This window comes from Nesoenas mayeri, assembly GCF_963082525.1.
Source record: "Nesoenas mayeri genome assembly, chromosome: 11".
Lineage (NCBI taxonomy): Eukaryota > Metazoa > Chordata > Aves > Columbiformes > Columbidae > Nesoenas > Nesoenas mayeri.
This window is the reverse complement of record NC_137563.1, coordinates 13851314-13876412: the sequence shown is the minus strand read 5'-3', so window position 1 is coordinate 13876412 and position 25099 is coordinate 13851314. Positions and strand designations below refer to the sequence as shown.

The window sequence follows — 25099 nt, the reverse complement described above, 5'->3', positions numbered from 1 at the left end:
TCTTAAATGTTATTTTTAAAAACAATAAAATCCACCTTTGTGTTTTAGGGTGTGAATTGCGTGTGCACATTGGACTATCTGAAGCTGAACTTGCTTTGTGAGACATAACTTTTAGGATAGGTTGTTGTATTTTGGTTTTTTTTTTTGTAGGTAGGTTAAGGCTTTAGTTTCATTTCACTCTGGAATTCCAATGTGAGGTATAGATTTATTAAAAACCACACAAAAGTATGTGTTCAGCTCAATTCTGAATTAAGTTAATCCTTACTCATAGTTGGTATTGTGTTGGAGGAAAAATAATATTGCTGTTACAGGATGAAATTTTGTCATATCTTAAAAAATGCAGACCTGTTTGGATCTGTTGGTTGCAGCTGCTTTTTTATTAGCATGATCTAAATCCAGGTGACAGGTTGAAAGCTGTGATCTTCTGAGCTCTACTGCTACTAGATTTATTTATCAATCTGAGTAGTGTAAACTAATGAGCCACTGCTGGTGGAAACAGCCTTAAGGTTGTCAAACACCATGTGTAGATATGCTAAGATCTATTGTTTGAGATCCTGATGTAATTTGACTCTAGTTCAAGAAGGTACTTTAAACCTTTTTGTTAGGTATTGGACGATCAATCTAATTTCATATGCATATTTTCACATGTCAGAGCAAGAAACTCAACAGCAACATTAACTGAATTGAGAGTCTGGTGTTAGAAAAATATTTCGATTCGATGAATATTTTTGTAACAGTCTGGAACGATCAAAAAACCCAGACTAAGACATAAAAAGTCAGGGAATGTTGTTGGCATTAGTTGGGGAGTAAACATCAAATCTAAGAGATTACATGTGTTTCTAGTGAGCTAGAGCTCTGGTCACAGACTATCACGTAGGATATGTAAGAAAAATCAGTCCTCTTGTAATGCAATTCCAACACAACTCCTTTCATTGCTCATCTGTTGTTTTTTTTTTTCCTTTCACATTGGAAAATGGAAATCGTGAAGTCTAAAAACAAGTTTGTAAGTTCTGTATTTTCCAGTAACACAGAGTAAAATTGTGTAGTTACTAGTTTAGAGAAAATGCTTCCTTTAATGTAGAGCAATTATTGTATTTGGGGAACTTATTATGTGCATGAGAAACACAAGTGAATAGATGCATTATATCAGCAAAGCTAAGTATTTATTAAATGCTGGTTTTTTGTTTGTACTCTTATTTGTGTGTTCACCTATCTGCAATAAAATAAAAACTGAGATTCTTGGATGAAATAGTTTAGCCTAAGAGAAGCAGAATAATGTATCTTAATTTGTACATATAACGCTTTGTTTTTCCAGGTATTTATTTAAGAAATAATATTCTAATTTGTAAGTCAAATCCTCATTGGCTTAATTAGTGGATATGAATGCAACTTTTAATTTGAAAAGCAATTAAGCTATTAATTTAACTGCAATTAAGATAAATGTAACTTTTGACAGATATATTGAACAGAGTCAACCTCAGCTCATCACGAAGGGGGATACAGAATGGTGCACCCAGTAGAGGTACTTTATTGTCCTAATATGGTAATTAAAACCAAAAAATCCACAACACTTATGAAACATCTGACTGCAAAATTCTATAAAGATAACTTTGGAATCCTTTGCAACAGGTACAGTTACTTCATTCAAGACTGAAAGTCACCATTATGCGACACCTGCCTCCAGCCCTAGTGCCATGCCTGTTTCATCAGTCTTTCATTCTGTATCCAGACTTACATCTAGCTCTGTAGCGGTTCAGCCATTGTCTGTACCAGTGAATGTTTCAGGAACTTCACAAACACTGCAGAGACCAGTGGCTGGATGTTTATCAACACAGCAGATGCCTGGGTCAAGTTCTGGAATATCGCAGCCTGTTAGCAGACCTGTAACGGTTCCAGCGACGGCACAGCCAGTATCAAGAAATATCACGATTCCTGTAGCGGCCCAACCTATATCCAGGCCAGTGACTACTGTAACAGCACAGCCTGTGATGCTCAATCAGGTAAATTTTTATTACCTTGAACTGGAAAATACTCAAGTGCAATTGCTTTTGGATAATGAATGGGGAACATACTGACTCAGTCTACTAATTTGAAGACCCAGACTAGATTATAGACTGGCATTATATAAACTGTAAAGATTATAGGATCATAAGATTGCACTGGCAAATTAAAATATATATTTGAAAATACTGATTTGCAAGAGTCAGAGATGATAGTTTTAGTAACAGTGGAATTGCATTAAATGAAAATCTTAGGCATAAGAGAAATCAGTACTATTTAGGTTACTTTGTTTGAGTTGTGTGGAGAAATAGTGGAAAATCTTATTCACCGAATTTTACAGATTTCTCTGCTCCAAGATGAATCTTCCGTATTGATAATTTCATTTTTAAGTACCTTGAATTTGGTGTTTAAAGTAACTGTGGTTTTCCCACCTGATTTTTACAATGCATCTTTTGGGATTTTTGTTTCTTAAGAGAATGCCATATTGGTAGTTCCTTAGATGTTTTTGCTTTTTGATTCATGTGTCAGTTGTAATGAAGCAGTAGTGTGGCAAGGAGGACTTCAATAACAAGACGTTGCAGGGTCAGTAGATTAAACAATTCTGCAACATACTTGTTTTGTTTGAAAAGCCCAGGTGAATTATGCACATAGAACATGTATCATAGATCTTCCTGGATTGCCTCAGAACCTCAAAATGATAACGTTAGGGACTCAGGTTAGATGCTGGTTTTGTTGTCTTGGCTCTTGGACATCTGTGAGAGAGATAAAGTGAAGGTTAAAATTTCATATCTGTATAATGTAAACTATGATACCTTGATTGAAAATCATTTAAGCTGCAACTCTTTAGACAATGTGCCTATAATACTAGCTATTGTCAGGTTAAAATGAAGCCTGACAGTAGACACCATCCCCACAAAAATATACACCTGCAGTTGTCCTAGCTGTCGGTCTTATGGTATAAATAAAAATCATGCAGCCTGATGTATTCTACATTTGTTAACGGGGTGTTGGTCTGAATGAACATGGTTAATAAGGCCATTATAACATGAGAATTAGGTGTTCTTCTTGAGACTTGTGGCTAAATCAGTGCTGATGAGGGGTTGTATTTTAAGAAAAAATGCAATGGAGTCATTGCCTGTCAGCTGGGTAGCTGAATCTCTGGCAAATTCAGTAAGAAACAACTTGTACTTTCCAATTTTGAATCTTCAGCAGTTGATTGATAGCTTGCAGAGAAAAATTGTGGGCATGTCTGGTGAAGCAGGTTAGCTCAATTGTCTGTCACTGTATCTCAGAAGGCCTAAAAAAAGATACAATCAAAAGTCCAGATATAGGTGGGATATCTGGGCGGGTACTTAACTTTGAAATTAAAATTCTGTGACATGAAGATGACTGTAAGGTACAACTAGACACTGTAGCATGACTCCTGTTTGGCTGAACGTCCCTCAGAGTGCCTTTGCATTCTTGATCTGGTGCAATATTTTTTAATCTCAGGATGTCAAAGTTTGGGTTTTTTTTTCCTGTGGGAACTGGTTGCTTTTGATCATTACCTGGGTTGAAACACAAATTTCCTAATGTGTATCTATAATTTACCTTTTGTCAGTATCTGTTATTCCAGTTTTATTGTTGAAATACCCCTTTCCAATCATAGGCTTGATTCACTGACTTCCTGCAAAAGTCTAGGTTTTGTGTTGTTACCACACTACATTAATGCAGTTCCAAAAATTCTGAGGTGAATTTGGCTTCAGTCATACTGTTTACAGGAATTCTAATTTTGTCAGAGCTGCTGTTGTCATATATGATAGCATAGTGCTATCTTCTTCTTTATGGAAGAATTTGTACTTACTGGTGAAATTTTTGTATTATTGAGGGTTCAGAATGCTCTCCAGTACGGGTAGTACTTCAGATCATGTAGCTATTACTCATAACAAATAGAGCAGAGAAATCTGGTCACTATTTCCACAACTACTCTTGAACGTCTGTGTTTGATTTGGTTAGATTGCGTTAGGTCACTCACCAAAAGAAAGAATGGCTCTTCATTATAATTAAGGTCATGCAGGGTCTTCATTTAAGAGAAGTACAACAAAAAGACAGGATAAGGAGAAACATCTTCCTTTTTGTTCAAATATTTTCTGGTACTTAGGAGTCCTAAAATAGATTATCATAGCTGTACGTGGACTTGTTTAGACTTTTTTCCATCAAGTTCAGTCAACATGGTGGTAGTTAAAAGTGTGGTAACTTCCACAGGGATGGATGTAGCACAGTTGTGAATGGGAGGCATTTTGTGAGCTTGATCTTTACAGCAAAAAGTATTTTGGCCTTTGTCTCATGGATATACTGATGACAAAGTCTGTGTATTATGTGTTTTGGGTATTTTTTGTTTCACAGTACAGCTTGATGAAGTGTAACCAGTTGAATTATTTCAGAGTAGAACGATCAAGTGCCAATATTTTGCTGTTCATACCTTAATGCTGAAATTAAACCTAACTACATAATAACGTTTTTCTTAGTTCCTTATTGTTATTGCTAAAAATATTTCATGTTCCAGATTGTTTGTGTTAGGATGAATGGCTAATTAAGATTTCAGCATTATTGATGAGTCTTGGAAAGCATATTTCTCCTACCTTACCCCCCAACTTTGAGTATCTGTAAAGAGAACTAAATTTCATGTTTCTATTTTCTCCAAATTTTACCTATTGAGTGACCAGTGAAGGTGTTAAGTTTTAACAGTTTTCAGTATCGGAGCCAAGAAATGTGGACTATTTCATTTTTTAGGTTATGTGTAGTACCAAAGTGCAAACCTTTGAAACTGAAGGGTAAGAGGATACCTGTACTTGATGATACTCAAAACTTAGTGTAACAAGCCGCTAATAAATGTGAACTGACTTTTAGGTTAGCTGTGCTTTGAAAAGAGCATTTAATTCTATTATTTCTAGAAGTCCTTACAAAATTACTCTACAAAAAAAAGAAAAAAAAAATGCTTATTTGATATAATGAATCTGAGTGCCATTCCTGGTCAACGTGATATAGATGTACTTTCATTAAAGCTTGACTACTTAGTAGAATTTAATTGATTTAATACCATCTTGCTTTGAGAAGCTTCTGCTTGCTGCCAGTTTGTGCTTTTGAATTCTATTTTCTGGTCTTTTAAATGCGGCTAGCTGTTACTCAAGAGTAATGGGCAAATGCTTGAGTTTGGGTTGAAGGAGAAAGTATTAGAAGCTTTTGAAAAACAATTCAAGTATATTTTGAAACATCGTCAGACTTTTGCACAAAACCGGTTACAATTGGCAATTCAAACAGGTTTAGTAATATTTCAGAAAACGGACTTTCCCAGGTCTTATGGTCATTTTTACTATTCTGATACACAGTTATGGATAAATTAACAACCACTGGTAAGAGTTGCAAACTTAGCAAAATGTCAAAAAGAAACTGTTTTGGGGAGCTTGTAATTAACTTGATTTACAGCTGAGTACTTATGAGTACTTTTAAGCAATCATATGATTTTAAATTAAACCCTTGGAAAGCCTGCAAGTTAAAAAAAAAAAAAAAAAAGTTAAACCTCAAATTTCTTTTCCCTCTTGAAAATATCTTATTAGGATTATATTATGGATTCTCCACCAGCTGCACCCGATAATACATCTGGTATACTGTTTGGTGTGAGACAGGATGTCGGAGTTCCACAGTACCAGACTGGGCCAGCAGTGATTGTAACAGGTGAGTATAACAGTAGTAGTTGAGAAGAGAAAGAAACAGCCTAATGTCATTTAACTCTAGTGCAGATCTTTGGGTTATAACTTTAAATAGGCTTTCTAGGACATAGTATAGCTACTTTTTTCTTCCCCAGTATATAACTCTGTGTAATGTTTAATGAAATAAACTTTGGAATTTTGTGTTATCAGACTTTGCTTTTCAGCGCATTAGACTGATTCTAATGTCAACTGTTATTTTCTTATAATGCACATTTAGATGGAACAAAATATTGCCAGATCCACTGTAATTTTTTTTGACCGATAAAGGCTCTTTTTCAGTATATCCAGCACCCTTTGATTAGCATGAACAGGAATGGCTGTTAACAAGGGAGGGGCCGTGAACAGTACCATAAGAACTTCCTCAGTCTGCTGAATGGCTTCCCTGTGATTATGATCTTATTTTTTGGCTGCTATGTATAGGAGTTGGAGTGGATGGGTTCAGAAGGATCCTGTCTGAAAAAGGGGGGAAGAGGAGAAAGTATGTAGTTTGACAGCCGAAATATATATATATTTTAACTAGCTAAATAGTGTTTCAGCTGAAGCTATCTAACCTACTTAAAAACAAATGCCTTTTTTGTGTTACAGCAGATGAGCAGGTTTGAAGCGTGCAGTGTATTCAGTCTTAAACAGGCTGTGACTTGGGACTTCCCTTGTTTTGTGAAGGACTGCACTATTGTAATAACTGACTAGAACCTTGTAATTCAGTCTGTAAGTTACAGATGACAGTCACTTCTGATTGTTCCCTGAGGCTGCAGGTTCTGTACAATGAAAGACTTGACCAGTCATACCAATGAGTTATGTAGAGTAGAGTGACTGCTAGTTTATTCTGCTTGATGTGATGATTTTGCATCTCTAGTGTAGGCATTCACTCCAGATACTTATCAATGAAGGGTTCGTAGCATATTTCCTTGCATGTGTCCAACTGTTCTGTGATCTCATTTTTGTCTTACTGGGTTAAATAGCTTTTTGTAAAGTAAGCAAAGGTTTTATTTCCTGCAAATGGTTCAGTATTTCAGCCCTTGTTCTTCAAAGAACAGGTAATAAAGTTTAATTGCTTATGGGTTTGTGGTTTTGTTTTGTTTTAATTTAGGAGAACTGCTTGTATATTTAAAATTACTTGTTTTAGTCTCTTACCCAGCAAAATTAAATACTTAAAAGCATCAAGGATTGTAATTTCGAGTGTCTTAAATATACTATACTGAGCCTATGTTTATTTCTGTAAAATGGCAATAGCATTTAGATAATAAAAGATTTATAATTATGGATTGAAACACAAGTATCTTTATGATTCAGAAGGCAAATTTAAGGTACACCTCACAACAAGGAAGTGTCTGTGTATTTTGTGTTTTTGCTTGCATGGGGATGTCACATAATGCACTTATGTTTATGTTGTTGATATGTGCCAGAGCCTACTTGCCTGTGTTGGTGCTCTGTGTCCTCTAATTCATGTGCAGCACTATGAGCACAAAACATTCTGAAATATGGTATTTAAAAGCAGAAGCCTTTTGGGAACTGGCCTGTGATACTCTGCAGGACAACTTAACTTCTGTACCTGGATCATTAAAGACTTTTTTTTAGATTAATATAGCATAAATATGTATTTCTGAAGTCTAAGCAGGGAAATAACAAAGCTGCTAATGGATGCTAACCAGCCATTTTGGTAGGCTCCTAAATAGGTGTTAGTGTTAAGGAAAACAACATTGATAACCCTTATCTGCAGGCTGGATGAGCATTCAGGGTGTATGTAGAACTGTAGTTTGGTTTCTGAGAACATTTTGGGATCATTCTCCCACAAACTGTACCCACTTGGAGGAACCAGAAAAGGCTATAACCAACAGAAGAACTATTCTGTGATATTTAGGAGATGACTGGACTGTGTATGTGCATTTGTAGCAGTAGAATGATGGAAGATGTTGGTGAGGGACAATGCACTAGAGGCCTGAAATAATTTGGCTTTCATGTCCCGATTCTGTTAATTTGATCAGACTGTTACCATGGTACATTTAATGTTTTTATTCTAGGTCACCGTTTTTATTGTCTTTTGCCATCTTTTATGAAATCAGGCCTAGCAGGCACAGATGCACATAAGTGTTAAGGGTTTTACAGTAGTGTTGTAATATGTGTTTAGAAAGCTGCCAGCAAAATGATCCTTCATCCAGGTTGTTCCAAATAGTGGGTGTTGCAGAAACCAGCTGCTTAGTTTAACTTTATTACTGTGAACTCACCTTGTCTCAGATTAGTGTGGGTCAAGATGTGAAAAGTAGGCCAAATAAATTCAGGTGCTCATAGTATGATTTACTGGATTTCAGGTATGGGGCTGTATCTTTTTGCATTTAGCATGTCCTTCTGCAATGGCCTTAGACTATTCAGTCTGAGTTGGATATTATTTTCTTGACTTCTGTATGGCTTATTCTTTTAGTGAAATCTTAACTGCTTTATGTAGGCTTACCTATCCATTAAAGTTTAGGTATGAATAATGTGTTATTAATGTACTGTGGGGAAAAAAAAAAAAGATAGGTTCTTTAAATTAAACCACCCTAGGTGTGAATGAGTGGTTTTGTATCTAGGCATCCTGCTACTTTTGAGGGCAACAGTATAACTCAGAAAAAAAGCCAGCCCTAATGAGGTTGGTGCTGGAAGCAGTTTCAATGTTTCACATACAGTTATCTCTCCAAAAGTAACACCATCATAAGTTAAAAGGTAGGGTAAATCAAATGGTCTAGCTGTCAATCCATGTATCTGTTTCATGGGAAAAACTAGCACTTGTAATGTTTAAGTTGGTCAGCATTATTAAGCCTGTTAAGGCAGCGTACATAAGTAAAATCTGTTCTTATGCCTTAAAATAAGAAAACCCTCTCTATGCAAGGATTTATATGCTTTTACAAATTAATACACTCTAGGTTACTACCTATACAAATTTTAGACTTCTGTTGTTTAGTAGGTATGTTTGAATTCTGTAAAGCAATAATTAATTAAGTTTATTAGTGGCTGTGAAGACAGATGATCAAAACAAATGAGCTTATACCCTTAGTTCAGATTTTCTATGTCAAATAACTGAATAAAGAGTTGAAACTTTATAAAACAACAAACCAGAAAATCAAGGTTGAAAAAATTCTGTGACTGCTAAATTTATCAACTAATTCTTATTAGGTAAAAGGAAGCGGGGGGAAAAAAAAAATCATTGTAGGAATGCCAGGCAAAGCAGCAGGGACTCAGGTTGTGGAGATATTCACAAGTTGAACAAAAACACCTCCACAGGCACAACCTAAATTATGTGATTCTGTACTCAACTAACTATCACAAAGTGTTTCACAGTTTCCCCCCTTTCTTCTGCAGCAGTATTTTTGATGCTGTTTAAAATAGTAGTGGGAAACGAGGAGAGGGATCTAAGTTACAAAGAGAGCATGTTCTTTGAAAGACCTTTCTGTCCCTACAAGAAGAGGTAGTCTGGCTGTTTCAGTGTATTAATAATTAGGTGCTTTTTCCTATTGAGTCAAACAGTGCTTTCCAGCTGATTGTAATAGATGAGGATTTATTTCTGACTTTAAGATATTTCCAAACACTTACTTTCTCCTGTAATGTTAAAATGAGGAGCTAAGTGCAGTGTGATTCTGTTGTTTGGAATAATTTCATGTTTGGGTTTTTTGCATATCCTGTTTGCAGCTGGTTTGCTATCAGACTCTTCCCCAGCAACCAGAAGGAAGTGGCTATAACATGGAATATTGCAGCAAAAAATTTTCCTTACCCTTGTGTTGGTAGAACAGATACTGTGCTTCAACCTTATAACATACAAAAGATAACTTAGTAAATACAATAACAAAGGAGTAGATCATATTCACTGAGAACCTTATTTTTATGAGTTTGTTTCTAAGCTGTCCCATGGTAGCACAGCGATTTCTAACCTGTCACTGGATCCAGCACTGAAGCACTGCAGGATATTAGATCTTGCTGCAGAACCCATTTTCTTCCAGCTCAGTTTGCACTTTGCTGTGATGTGTCAAAATGTCTTACAAATAGTAATAGTGAAGACTTGCAGCACTCTTCTGCAATACTTCTCTCCCTTGGCTGTCCACTTATGTGGAGGACTTTCTGCTTAATTATGATTCTTAGCAGTACTGTGATCTTCAAGGAAAAATGCTATTTGTTCCATGTCTACGTCATGGACTATGCAAGACTATTTTTGTGAAAAAATGTATAACGCATGGTCATCTCTTAACTCACACGCTCATTCCCTTGTTAAAAGGTGGGTGTATTTGTGTGTTTATTACATTTTTTTCATAGCCCTAGCAGGGTATAGTTGGCTCTGTAGTTGAGACATTACTTAAAACTATTCCTGTGTTTAACCTCTTCTAAATTACTTACTCAGCATGGACCCCTTCAGATCTGTGAATGACTTAAGAATGCAAGAGAACTTCATCTGGGAAAGTAGTTTTTGCTCTGATGGTTTTTGGCAGTTGGGAGAAAACTGGAAGCCTGGGTTCATTCATTAAAGTTTAACTTAATGTGAAGGGGTTTTTTTGTTTTGCTCAAAAGGTAATAATAATTTTATGTTGATAAGAGAAATACTATTGCCTTTCATTACTGGGAGAAATTATTGAGAGGATTTATTGTCCAGGTTCTCCAAATACAACTTTACTCAACAGGAACGATGCATCTGAATAGGCCTCGGTTCCAGCAACAGTCCAGAGGCAAATATTCTCATCACTGAGAACCAGATGATGAAATTCCTTTCCAAAATCAGTTATCTGAACCCTTTTGTGATGATGATCAGGTCTTGGCATAAAACAAGCTTTACATCTTTATTTGAGAATTAGAATTCTTCAAACAGAAGCATCAAAAATCTGTCCTATCTGGAGGCTGGTGTGGGGCACGGTGCAACAGAATTAAACCTTTGTCTCTACCCTGCTGCCTTAACCTCCTCCCATTTTTTGCCTTATTTGTTGCTAAGATTTTATAAAAGTTGTTTAAAGGTCTATATCAAACCGAACAAACTCAAACTCAGTTTAGAGAAAAGGAAGGGTAGTTAAAAATGGTTGTAAAACCTTGCTTATGGTTACCACAGTTACATCGATTATAATCTTTTCATTTGAAATAGCATATTTTGCTAGAATAGTAAATAATAATAAATTAAGTATTTTGTCAGAATAGTAAATAATAATAAATAGAGTATTTTGCTTGTGAATGCTGAAACTTAACATATTTTATATTTCACAGGTTCAAATGCTGCATCAAGCGCCATTAAAAATGGAGGACCTTTTCCACGAGCTTGTCCAAAGTGTAATATTCATTTCAATCTTATGGATCCTCTAAAAAATCATATGAAGGTAAAATATTTTGGGGCTGGTAAACCTTATAACAAAGTTATGTGGGTTTTTGTTTGTTTATGAAAGAGTGCTATGTTTTGGTATGAAGATAGTCTGGCTGCTGGCTATGATCAGCCAAAGCCCATATGCTCAATGTCTTGCAGTCATGGAGAGGAAGAATGGAGTAAGGGAGCTCTACATCTTGCCACTTTTTGCCTTATTTTTACAATGAGTTGAGGCATATTTACTGTCTCTCAGCCACAGCTGTGACTTCTTGAACCATTGGCCAGATTCAGGTGAATTTGAAGTGCCTTTCATAATAGAGAGCCACCTGACCCACATCTGTGCTAGATCACTACTGAAACAAGGATGACAGTGTAGACTTATCTTTTTATGTTGATATGTCATTTGATATCTGAAAAAGTTGTTCAGCTGAGGGGTGAAACTTAATTTGTAGTTCATACTTAAGAACTGGGAGAAACAAAGCTTTCAAAATTAAGCATCACTCAGACTGCTTGTGAAACTACTTGTTATTGTGTCTGGAAACATTGTTTCCTGGAAAATATTTATTGTTATTTGGCAAAGATTCTTGCAATTCTTAGGCATACGTATTCCATTTCAGGGGAGAGAGATGGCTTTGCACTCTATACAGAGTGTGAATAACCCTTACAAAAAAAAAAAAGGCGAGGGGGTATGAACTACTGTGTAATAGATATCTGTGAGGCTCTGAGTTAACACAGATCGTTCTGATTTACTGGGCTTAAGATACTGTAAATGGTAGCTACTGTCCTCTTCAGCTTCAAAACACAATTAAGAAACATACATAATAGTGGAAAACAAAACAAAACAAGAGTTTTATCTTTCTCTAATTGTTATTTGTAGAGAATAGCTTTTGCATGGAGTACACCAACCAAATGAAGGAAACATTGAAGAAGTGAATTTACTTAGTATTATTCGATTAAATTTTTAGTTACACTATATGGGGTAAATATACTGAGTTACACTTCCACAGTAGGAAATGAACTCTCTACTAGTAGGCTTATAGAAAGTAGTCCTGCCCAATAAGAACCATTATTCAGCAAGAGAAATATCTGTCCTCTGAAACATCCAAGTTCTCAGTAAACTTATGCTTGTCAGGAGAAGGCTTGCATAAAAGCTGCTTTACTCTTTCTTGTTATAAATGAAGTAGACATTTTTCTAATGAGTAAGGCAACACTGGTATTCTGACTTCTAGCTTAAATTTATCTTAGGTGAGCCTATGCGAATCATCCCTTTTCAGGTTTTATAATATGTAGTGTCTTAAACAGTACCTAAACATTAATTGTTGTTCAAAATCCATATGTGAATATGAATAAAGTCTGTGTCAGAGAAATGAGCTTTGTGTCTAACTCAAGTTAGTGAGTGGCTTCAGTTTTTAAAATGCTGTTGTCATCAGTGCAGTTTGGCAAGAGAGACTGATACCTTTGTCTCTGTCTCTTCTCATCCCACTTTCCATCCAGTATTGTTGTCCAGATTTGGTAAATAACCTTTGCCCGGGAACAACCATAACAGAATGTTCAAGCACAACAAGCAAGACTGCTGAATCTGAGAAAGGAAAATTGATTATGTTAGTTAATGACTTTTATTATGGGAAACATGAAGGTGACACGCAGCAGGTACAACAGGAACAGAAGACTCATACGACATTTAAGTGCTTCAGTTGTAGGAAAGTTCTCAAAAATAACATAAGGTATTTGAACTCAATTCTTTAATTGTTTGTTAATCACTTACAGCCCATAGCACTTACTCCTATGCATTGAAGATTTGTCTCTCTGGAATAGAATTTTTTTCTTGCTGAAAACTGATAATATTGGGTGACTGAACAGAGCTTGAATTAATTTTTATTGTGCATATATGGCCATAGTTTAAACTCTTCACAGATAAGAGTACAAATTTTAATGGTTTAGAGTTTTAATTAGGACAGTTGTAGGACTCCAAGGTTAGAAAGGGCAACAGAAGGTATTTTACAATTTGCTATCTGGATTGATGGTGATATCAGTAGATGCGTGTGTTAATTCCCTTTAGGGATGCACAATGACTAATAGTTGGTGCTTTACTTATGTAACATCTGTTACTTTGATGGAATAATTTTACTTCCAAATGCTGCAAAAAACTTCAGTAAGCTGTTTTAATAGGTGGATGAATTCCTGCCATTGTGTCTTTGGAAGTTAAGGTCATTGAACTTTTCTACACGCGTTCTACAAGGAAGCTGAAATAGCAGAATGTAAAACTGAAAAACGGACTATTCCTTCAAAGGACACAGTCTGCAAATTAAAATGGAACATCTTTATGCTAACATTAGATCCATATTATTGAACAAAACAAAAGTTTCATGTGATTACAAACATTACATTTGCTATTAATCACTCAGTATGTGTAAATCCTAAGTAAAAGTGTTGGTAATTTCTCTTAAGCAGCTTGAAAATGTTGTATGTAGTTAGACTTGAAAAGAGTTTGCTCTCATGATTTTATAGTTCCAGTTAATTATGGTGTTTATTGCCTTGTAATTTGTCTTTTTAAGAGCAATAACCAATGTTTGATACAGGTTGAGAAGGTTTTTGTCTTTGTATACATAGTACTTTTCAAATAAGCTCTTAAATTATGCAATTAATTCTTGCAGTATCATGAAAAGTAGTCTGCAGAAAGAATACTATGTTTAGATAATGGTTTCATTTAAAAAAAAATTTTTTTCTCTCTGCACTATATTGGAAGCTCTTGGTGATATGGTGCCCATGTGTTCCACAGCAAGTTATTGAAAATGAGCGCTTATTTTTTTCTTTGAATTTCTCTAGAGTCGACCTTCAGCCGTATTAATTTTTACCTTTAACTTTGTAGCTGTATTCTGTAGTTCTATATCTTCAGAATTTTTATTCCAAAGCACATTTTACACCTTTAAGCATTTATAGTGGACAAAATAAACACATACTCCCTGTCTATCTGTAGTGGAAATTTTCTGGACTTCATTTCAGAAAAGCACAAAGTGTTTGATCAGGGTAATCCCCTGCTTCCTTTCAAAGATCTATGGTTGAACACTCTACTGAAGTGATGTTCTGTTAAGGTAATATGCAGTACTAGTGTCAAATCCTTTCTTCTGCTAACTGAATATCTTCAGGTAGCTTTCTTTTTTTTTTTGTTTTTTCCTTAAGCAAGCAACCACATGTTAGAAGCTTGAGCTCGAAAGACCATTCTCCTTGCTCATTTGTTTTTTCCAGTTCCAAGGTCACCACTTCTGTAACTACATTCCTTTTGTGAGTGGCTGTTCTGAAATGAAGCGCATTCAAAGTAGAACAGTTTTTGAAGTTTAGCAGTAGTGGATTGTGCAGCTAACCTGTCTTTGTGCTGCTACACCAGTAACTCACCTGCCAACATTGTCATGGCTGCCTAGACTACTTAGCCAGAATAGGTTCCTGCTACAGATAGGTGGACTTGTTGATGCAGAAAAGATGGTAAATTGCAGTAGTGACATACCAAGAATTTTCTGATACTCTTTTGGTTGTCAGCTGCACGGTGGCATTCTTTGATAACTATCCTTCATAATTCACCTTCAGTCCTAAATGCTTTATACAAAGAAAGCTCCTGGAACCCTGCCAGTTTTTAATGGAAGTTGTGTCAGAAAAGCAATAACATCCTAATTACAGATATGTTATTGCTACTTCATCGTTTTCAGCAGAGCTAAAGTTATACTTGCTTCAGAATGTAGCTTTGAGACTCTGGTGGTGGTCTAGTGCGAACAGCTGACCTGTTTTGTTGTTGCCTTTGCTAATTTCCCTTTATTTCGAGGCAAGGACTTTGTCTAAGCAAACATGAAAAATGCAGTAAATTACTTAGTCTTGGAACATGTTTCAAGTGTGTGACATGTTCCTTATAACACTCAAGATTTCTAAGCTTAGAAAGATTATTTCTGGCCTAGTCTTTGTTGCCTTTTTTTATTATTTTTTTAATGAACACTTATTCCTTAGAATTTTTTGAAATTGAGAAGTCCTTATAGTGTAAAGTTTCTAAAGAATGCTATACATCTTGCATGTGATATGTCCTGTATACTGAATGTTAAAATGTAGTTTTTTCCACCTGTTCGATATCATTTAAAGGTTTATGAACCACATGAAACATCACTTGGAGCTTGAGAAGCAGAGCAGTGAAAGTTGGGAAAGCCACACCACCTGCCAGCACTGTTACCGCCAGTTTCCCACCCCATTCCAGCTGCAGTGCCACATTGAAAGTACACACACGCTTTATGAGTCATCTAGTAAGTTGGATTGTATCACATTAAATCTTTTTGTGACCTGAATTTTTTAGAGATTTTCTTTACTTTGTTGGTTTGTAACTTCAGAATAAACCTATTGTACTTTAAGTGTAATAATCTTGCAATTTAATATGGGAGCTGAGCACTCATTCAATTTATGTTAGAGCGATGTGTATAGGGAAAAAAATAATTTTGTGGGTTTTTTTAATTGAAAGCTCGACTGTAAGAATTCATGTCAAGGGCCTTGCACTCCTGCCTCCTTGTAATTGTACAGGGAATTTCTTCGGAAGAGTGAAATAATCATTAGATCACTTTCCCTTATACATTTATACAGTTCATGTATACTTACATATTATAGTTTATCTACGTATGACCCCAAATGAATTTTTACTTGTTGTTTTTCTTGTTTTTAACTTTTTTCTAGCAATTTGTAAGATCTGTGAGTTATCCTTTGAAACAGAGCAAGTTCTTTTGCAACATATGAAGGACAATCATAAGCCAGGTGAAATGCCGTATGTTTGCCAGGTATCTCAGAGTGACTGTTTTGTATTTAGATTATACCACCACCCTGTCTATAGCGTCAATAAACTTTTAACAAGAAAGTCAAACTTTTTTTTTTTAGGTATGTAACTACAGATCCTCAGCTTTTTCAGATGTAGAAACACATTTTAGAACAGTTCATGAAAATACAAAGCATTTGCTATGCCCATTTTGCCTCAAAGTAATTAAAATTGGAGCACCGTATATGCACCATTACATGAGACATCAGGTAAGCAGATACTTTCAATCCTTAATGATAGAAAAATGCTAAATATATTTCATGAATCTCTATCAGACTTGTATGATTGTTACTGGATAAGAATAGTTAATAAAATATGGTAGAAGAATTATGACTGCATCTTTTAAAAAGTCTTTAAGAGAATTGTTAGAATTTTTTGTGGTTTTGGGTGACAGCAGCTCCCTGTTTAAAAAAATCTCTAAATATAATTGAAAGAATATCTCTGCTACATGGTTTCTTCAGTAAGTTGTAGTCATGCGTTCTGCTTTTCTTGAAGTTTCTAGCAAACCTTTCACTAGTTCAGGTAGAGAAAAAGATTGTGAAGTATGGTATCTTCTTGTAACTGGTAACCTGATTCCTCCTTCTCTTTGTAAACACTTGCATTTTCAAGTGTTTAAATATTCTCTCTGTAATTCCTACACAGTGTCCTGGCTTTGGACAATATTAGGACTTTGTCCAGTTAATGTTTTAGAAACTGAATGACCGTTATTTGAGACAGTCTAGGGTTGCAGTTTTGTTTATTAAGACATCCATGCTTACTATAGATTGTCTTCCATTTTTAAAAGAAAAAAGGGATCTACCGTTGCACGAAGTGCAGACTGCAATTTTTGACATGCAAAGAAAAAATGGATCACAAGACTCAGCATCACCGAACATTTAGGAAACCCAGACAGTTAGAAGGATTGCCTCCTGGAACAAAGGTAAGTGTTCATACAGGAAAACTAAAGGGGACAGAGGCAAAAAAAGAATGATAGAGAACAGGGTAGAATAGACATAAGTGCTTTTCTCCTTTCTTTTCCAAACCAAAGGCTTTTTTTTTTTTTTCCCCCCCACCTCTAAAACTAAAATTCTAAAAAATACTATTTTTTGCAAGAATTGCAAGGTACAGTTTATGGTTTCTTCTGGTGATCTTTAGGTGTTATTCTCCGTCCCATTCTTCCGTATATGCGTATATCAGTAGACCAGATAGTGCTGTTGCTTTCTTGAGCTGTTGGTTAGTTTACCCCCTCCCATTTATCCTTTCTTGTGCTAGGAGAAAAGGAGATAGTCTGGATGTTGGACTGAGGTGTCTGCATCGATTCTTGTGAAAGATTTTCAGCCTGTGGAAGGTGGTGGCAAAAAATTATATAGAGTCTGAGACCTGCTTCTCTATAGACAGTATGTGCCTACTGTGTGCCTGTGTCTTTTGTAGCTCCAGCATTTGAAGGAGGAAAAAAAGCATGTAATTTTCTACTAAGCATTTTATGAAGTAAACTTGGGTCCCATAAGAACAGTTAGGCTATCTTTAAATCATTATTCCATTTCTCAAGAAGGAGACTCTTGGACTAGGATTTTCCTGTAGATTTCAGGACTTTTAATGTAGTGTGAAGATATATCTTCTTTCGGTTGAATGAAAGAAGAAAATCAACATTTTGTTTGACTCCTTACAGTTCGTTTGCTGTAGAATCAGGAAGAGAAAATGAAGTGATGTTGATGTTGATTGTGTTGCTTGGCACAGTGTTATGCACTGATTCTCTATTCTGTGGCAAATACCTCAATTTTTCTAAAGAGTTCAGGGTCTTCTTGATTTAAAAAAAAAAAAAAAAGCTTAGATTAGGTTAAAATTTGTTATTCATAGACCTTGACAGGATGTACATTATGAGACTGAAGAGCTTGGAAGCACATTTAGAAGGTGAGGTGCTTGTAATTAGGAGTCATGCTGCAAGTGAAAACTGGAGAACCAAATTTACAGGCAAGATGAAGGAGTGCGATGATGCCAGATGAGAGGTCAGGAACTAGAATTAGTCCTTAGGGGAATCTGGGATGAGGAGCGAAAATATCTGAAGGAATCACATTGACTAATCGTGAGGCAACAAGACACAAGGCTTTTGTTAAATCCAGGCACCAATGGGATTGTTTGATATTCTTCTTAGCAGGCCTAAATGGCCTCACATTTTTTTTTCTTCTCCACAGCTACACTTTTTTGTTTTAAGAAAGCAGGATGTAGCCAGTTGCAGGTCTGAAGAGAGCAGGGTGTTTTTTCATGGCTAACTACTTCCACCAAAACAAGAGTCTTTTAAGCATCTATTGAGGTTAGGTTTACTCTAGTCAACAGTATTTCATATTTTTCAAAGCGGTCTTTACTGAGGAGTGTTTCTTATGCTATGATTTTTTTCCTGAAGTGACTTAAACTTTGAAACAAACATAAATGGGAGTTTAGCAAGCTTAAATCTAAATAGAAAAATTTTTAATTTCATACTTGTAGGTGACTATTCGAGCATCTGTTGGATCTCTTCAATCAGGATCATCAGCTACATCTTCTGTTAGTACAAGCATTTCCATGTTTCAGTTATCACCTAAAGCTAAAAATAAAACCACTAGAAATAATAATAAATCTAATGCAAATAAGTCAAAAGAAAAATCAAAACCAGCTACAGCAAAGAAGCAGAATGCATGGACCAACAGCAAAAAAAAAAAAGTTACAAACACAGCATTACATAATCTAAGGTAAAATATTATCTTTAAAATATATTTCAGTATAATTTGGATATAAGTAACTGATCATTACTTTCTTGATATTGAAAGATAATTAAAAAGCAAGCTGTTGGGGGAATATGATGCTTGTATTTAAAATTTACTGAGTTTTGCTATCCTTACATTAATAATTTAATGAGTGTTTTATGAACTAGAATATAATTTCATTGGCTGAGTTAGCAGTTTTCTTTGTTGAAGATTGTAGATGTCTCCCTTCCAATAAGGTGCTAATACTCACAGTGTGTAGCTGAGACATCGAAAAACAGCCAGCAAAACTGGGCAAGAGCAGGATTACATTCTTCCTTTGCAGATATTTCAGAGCTTGTGGGGATTATCAAGGGTGACAGGAAAGCAAAGGCTCACTTTTTCCCTAATGTAGACAACCTTGCTGCGAACTGGAAGCAAGAAGTTTGAAACAGTTATCTCATCCTAAAGCATTGATATTAACTGTTAACTCTTTCATATTACTGTTAGGTGTCGTTTGGGAGCTCACAAATGCATTGAGTGTTACTCGGAAATAAAAGATTTTGCAAGCCATTTTCCTGCTTATGTGCACTGTAGCTTATGCAGATACAACACTAGCTGTAGCAAAGCCTACGTGAATCACATGATGAGGTAAGTACTCTTAAAAAAATTGTATTGGGTTATCAAATACCTCATGTAAGATGTGTCAAGTGTTTCTGTTAGCTGAATTTTGAACTGGGTCATAGGACTAGCAGGGAAATGTGTAAGGTTGAATTTTTCTTTTGTAATGAGGGCATAAACCCCATGTTCTTGTTTTGACTTCAAAGTTCACTGGTTCAGGTGGTGTTCTGTCTTTGCTTTAGAATTTCTGTGGGATCTTCCTTAATCTTTTCAACCAGACTTAACAAATAATGACTAATTGTTGTATGTTCTCTGGGTTTCAGATTGAATACCCCACCTGATTTTGCAAGTGCTGAATGCATACAGCCACAGCTATTGCATACTCAAATGGATACTTTTTCTTATTCTACTTCTGGTCATCTGTAAAAATAACATCTCATTTTGCAGGAAGTTTGACACTGATTATGAAGCAGTGTAGGGTATTAGTCATGACAGCTGTTAAAAAAGCCTGTTAAGAAAACGTGAATGAGTTTTCAGAGCAGTAGAGTTATACTGTTCAATAATTAGGCACAGATCATGTAGCAGTGATGGTAAAGCAAATTTTTGAGAACTCACTTTTTAATCCTGTTCCCTGAACAAACCAAATGTATTGCGGAAAATACAGAATGCAGTTGTCTTTTCAAACACATGTATGTATAAAATGTCTTGGCATTTTTGAGTGCTAGAATTCTTGAATTCATTACCCAGGTCTTTAAAAGCTTTTGTATATATTTTATATGTTGATCAGTTCCTATTAATTTCGATGCTCATGTAAGTCCTAGGCTGAAATATTTTACATGCTTTTATGCATATAACCTATTGGTTTATATAATAAAAACTGCTGTGCTTGTACAAAAGAATGTTTACTCCAGAAGGGGACAGGGAGAATCTAAGGTAAACTGGTCCTACTGTTGCCCCTGTTTTCAGTGCTGTCAAATTCAACTACGCAGTAAAACAGCCGGTCTTTTGTCCACTGTCTCCTTGGTGCACCCGTGCTCCCTCTACTTTGACCCCTTGCAGCACCTGTCATTGACTTTTTCAATGAGTGTAAGGAACAAGGGGTGGTGAGGAGGAAGGTTGTTAGAGGGAAAGTGTTTTTGCAGTAGCAGCTCTCATACTCAGCTGCTCACTTTTTGTTTCATATGGGAGTACCGTGTTGGCACTATGAGATAAATTATGGGTTGTCTGAAAAAGTGATTTACCTCCTTTAAAGTCTTCTCTTTAGGAAGTGTGAGTTCAGCAAAGCTTCATTTCTTTCCTGGAGCAGTGTACAGCTACAGCCACAATGCTTCAAGGGCTAAACTGCTGATGGATGCAATGTAGCTAATGTTCTTGCAAGACTGTGCCAACAAAGTTAAGCCTTGCCCCTCCCAAACTCGTTATTTATAAGAGAGCCAGTGTTTTAAGCTGGAACTGAGGTTCACAAACCCATAAGCTTTCAGCAATTTTGTGTTTTAGAATAATTCAGGTTAGTAGCTGAGTCTTCTATTTTCATGTTCGGTACCATGTTCAGTCTAGGGTATATGTAGAGTAATATACTCTAGAAAACCAGTCTAAGTAGTAATTCTCTCTTATATTTAGTTTTCACAGTGCTCGTCAAAGTAAAAGATTTTGGATCTATAAGAGGCATTCGGAAGAGCTACGGTAATTCACCTTTTTTCAGTTACAAGTCATTATGATTTTAATTTCTGATAGTGAATTGATTGGTTAAATGAGATTAGAACCTCTTGAATTTCTAGGCTTCCACAATTTAGAAAGAGCAGAGAAATAAAAACATTAACTCTTCCACTATCTGTTCTGCTCAGTGACAAATATTTGTTATTTGTTGACATTTATTGACTTCTTTCCTAGTGCTGAGCAGTTTTAAAAAATTTCTATTTCTTTATTTCTATTTCTTTATTTTCCAGTTTTACATAATGTAAAAAATTGGGGGTGGGGAGGGAAACAAACCCAAACAACCAACCAAAACTGAGAAACTCATGCTTTACAGATAAATATCTGTCTAAAGCGATGTTCTTTGTGTTACATCAAGCATGGAGATGCCCTGGTCATTGACTGGGATTTCCACGTGCTAGCTACAGTATAAAAAGTAAGAGTATGTTTTTGTGAGTCATCTTATCTAAAGTTACAGGAAATTTTCTTTCTTTCTTTCTAGTCTGTCCAGTTGCCATAAATTAATTAAACTGTTTTCACAATCGTATTTATACTTCCTTTTTGCTTTCTCTTCTCTAGAGGTGTTACTGTAGTATGTCTTAACTGTGATTTCCTGACTGATGTTTCTGGCTTAGATAGCATGGCCACACATCTGAGTGAAAGCCACACTCATACTTGCCAAGTTATTATAGAGAAAGGTGAGTACATACAGTGTCTTTTCTATATAGTACACTTGTATAAATACTTACACATGGAATCTTTGTGTTATTGCAGTCTTTTTTTCAGTTGCATTGTCATTATTTCTATGTACTTGAATTTGAAAGTGAATACTTCTGTATTTCCACATTTTAAAATATTTTTAATTAAATCCTTTATTTTTATTTTCAGTTTCTGTAGATATCCCAACTGCTGAACAAGTATCTGAGTAAGTTTTGTTTTACTGCTCCATGTTTATTTCTATTAGTTTAGTGACAGATGGTCAAAATTTGCACTTTGAATTTGGATTTCTTTTGAATGTCATAGAATTTGAAAAGTATGGATAAACATAGACCCTTACTTGTGCTTTTTGCATGTCGACAATTACAAGAATGGGGAGATAAAATGATCACCTACTGCAGCCAAAATCAAAACCAGGTTTTTGGTCAGTTTGGCCAAAGAGACAGCAATAGGTTTTGCAATATTAGAACTTCTCAATGCTGACTTCAAAGTCTAGTGAGACTGTTATTTCAACTTACTGTAGTACTAGCTTTATTAAATGAGTGGTTTATGTTCTTTACATAATATTAATATGAATGGAAAAAAACCCTTACCTTTATTGCAGTAAGACAGATTCAGACTTAATCTTTTTTAAATATTTACAAATTATTTTCAAAATTACATTATTTATATGACAAAGGTATCCTGTTTTGTGGTAACTTTTTAATTCTGACTTCCAAAGAAAAGTTAATAGGATTTTGGCTTTCAGTTTTTTTTAAGGAATTGAAAAAGAACCTGCAGTATTGTGGAGATTGTGTTGCAGTGTTTACTTGGGGCTTTTTTTAACTTTAGAAGAATGAGACTTGCTAAGCCATCTCTGGTTATCCTGGAACACAACCTGAAGCTTTACAATGTAGCTTCTTAGCCTACTCATGCCTTAATTTGTGTGTCGGTTCAATCAAACATTTGAGTTCTCTCTAAACTGTTTCAGAACACAGAAACAAAAATGTCAATTTGACTGCAAAGAAGGTATTTTAAAATAAGATGGAAGAGAACGTTTAACCTTGATTTAGCCACAAGGTGCTGTTGAGTCCATCTAGCCTATTCCAGGATTCTAAAAGGGATTACACATTCTCATGCATGATGTGAACTCTTCCACAGATTGAGAAGTTCTTAGACCTCTAAGCATAAATCAGCCCTTACTCAGTGTTGGAAATATTCCCAATGGGTTATTTCATAACAATTAAGTATTTTCTTTCTCAGTTTCCATAAATTGGCCGATAAGAGGGGATACTGGAATAACCTGTTATCTGATCCAAACTTGGACATACTTCTCTTTGGCTATGAGTAATAGTAGAGCAAGATAAATGCTATAAACTTCAAAACTCTACTGTTTAGCATGTGATGCAGTTGAATTGGCGGTCTGAGATAACTAATAGACATTATTAAAAAGAATTGAAGATATTCTGGCACGAATGAACAGGAGAAGGAAGTTAATTTGGGAAAGCATTCCAAAAAGCCATTTGAAAAATGAAATTTCTGATTTTGGAGCACAGAATATTGAAATTGGACAAAACACTGGTAAGAGTCATCTAGGAGGGTGAGCTACATTCCCGTCATTAATCCAGGCTGGCTTGTGTCCTTTAACAGTTTAGATTTCAGCAAAACTCAAGCAATGGGGAAAAAAGTGTTTAGCTTTTCTACTTGGAGCTGGTAGTAGGTGTTATAGATAATATTGAACAGAGGGGAAGAGGTACCGTTGTGGCAGGCTGTTGTCAGTACTGCCCAAGGATCTAGCTGTCTTTAATAGTATTTTCATATGACATCTCTGTAATATATATTTAAGAATGTTGAATAGACAAAGTATATATTACTCAGAAACAGATGGGTGAGCACTGAAAAGGTCTGGAGTCAAGAATATGTGCAGGTTTGTTTCTGCAAGCTGTTAGATTAGGACAGATGCAGATAACCATTATTTTTGAGAGCTCTGATGTTGACATAAGATTAGTTACAGGTACCACATGAGGTGATAGAATCTGTGATGGTGCTTTTTTGAAACTGTCATGCTTATAGACTTCATTAATTTCAGTAAATCTTGTCCTGTTCTGTATACTAATTTTCTGATACTTTGGACAAGAATATAACATTGCTAAACCTAAGAGCTAAATATACCTGTGCAGCACATTTTTTGATTCATTCATTATCTACAGTACAGAGTGCACACAAAAATGTTCATCTTTTTGCGGGACTGTTCTTCATGGTACTCTGTGGTTTACTCTGGAAGAAGAAGAACTTGTAGACAATATTCATAACTTCTGCTGTGTAGTTTCTCAATGATCTATGAATGTTTCTTCCCATTCTTTCACCCATAATTCAATGAGGTATGACTTGTTTGTGGGGCTCTTGAGAATCACTTCATCATCAGAAACAATGACTCACAGTTACAATCTTGAATGCCTTTGGATCTTCTCTTGCATCTCTCAGATGGTGTCTTTTGGTATCTTTTATTATGCGTCAGCCTGTCTGTGTGTGTTGTAAAACTCATCTTTATTGCTAATGACCAGACATGTTCTGTGAGCTCTGTGTAGTGTTGATGGGACTGTCTTTGGACCAGAATCCTGCAATTAGTAATACAGAAAACATGGCTGGAGAAGTTCCAGCAGCAATTGCTTTTTAAATTGTTACTCTACGTAAAGTTGCCTTGTTTGTTTAGTGTTGAGGGAATAAGGCTTATTAACTATGCCAGTACTCTTCTAATGCTCAACTCTCTGCTTTGCGCAACAATTAACATATTTTAAAATGAACTGACAGCAGACATTTTTGTTGCAGGGGAGTTGAAAGTGAGCAGGTATCCTATACTGCCTTGGCTCACTGATACATCATTGTGGACCAGAAAATTCAACCCAGTCCAGCTTGGGATTATTTTGGTATGTAAGTGAACAAGGATCTGACCAGACCTTTTCCTTTTTCTTCATACACTGAAGCTGTGGTATTCTCTTCTTGCATCTTTTAGGCAGCAGGTCTGGTCGTTCTCCAAATACTGTAGTCTGGCAAAGGCCCCTTCTGTGATAATGTTCTCTGCTTTGCAGCATTGACTTGCAGCTTTTTGGGGGCTATACTCCTTTGAAGAGAGGCTTACCAGGAGTTTGACGTATATGATGCAGTGTTTCTTTGCTGCTCATAGCAGCGTTTCTTTGCTGCTCAAGTCTCTCAATATCATCCCAAACCAGACTAGTATATAAATGATGACGTATATGTTGACATCAAAGCCCATTTTATTCTGAACTTGATCCTAGCTTCTGAAACTAGAGGGCTTTGTCATTCTCTTTGGGTGTTCACTAAAATGTACAAGTCCTGATCTATTTAATATTCAAGTAAGTTGCATTTTTGTCTGCCAATGACTTTACAGTATATAGTACCAAAATATGCTTTGAATTACTTCTGTTGCGTGTAACTGCGTAAAGTGAATCTTGACCAAAGGAGTTTATTAGCTGCTTTG

At 35.7% G+C, this 25099-nt stretch overlaps 1 protein-coding gene across 10 annotated transcripts in view; it reads left to right on the top strand.

Moving 5' to 3' along the window:
- ZNF280D (zinc finger protein 280D) overlaps nt 1-25099 on the top strand; it is a 43954-nt gene that overhangs the window by 6516 nt on the left and 12339 nt on the right. For 3 of the 10 annotated variants that reach the window (XR_013922586.1, XR_013922587.1, XR_013922588.1), the window contains exons 3-17: nt 1457-1522; nt 1630-2000; nt 5598-5715; nt 10965-11074; nt 12553-12782; nt 15181-15338; nt 15760-15860; nt 15958-16104; nt 16680-16814; nt 18359-18600; nt 19102-19242; nt 20833-20895; nt 21484-21602; nt 21793-21829; nt 24430-24527. Coding sequence is in view for 7 of the 10 variants with exons in the window: in XM_080350961.1 (XP_080207087.1) it covers nt 1457-1522; nt 1630-2000; nt 5598-5715; nt 10965-11074; nt 12553-12782; nt 15181-15338; nt 15760-15860; nt 15958-16104; nt 16680-16814; nt 18359-18600; nt 19102-19242; nt 20833-20895; nt 21484-21602; nt 21793-21829; nt 23811-23937 (2165 nt within the window). In the remaining 3 variants the exon portion in view is untranslated. Of the gene's footprint in view, nt 1-1456; nt 1544-1629; nt 2001-5597; nt 5716-10964; nt 11075-12552; nt 12783-15180; nt 15339-15759; nt 15861-15957; nt 16105-16679; nt 16815-18358; nt 18601-19101; nt 19243-20832; nt 20896-21483; nt 21603-21792; nt 21830-23810; nt 23982-24429; nt 24840-25099 lie in introns of those variants that run through there. The other 7 variants (XM_080350956.1, XM_080350957.1, XM_080350961.1 and 4 more) reach the window with 6 other exon arrangements.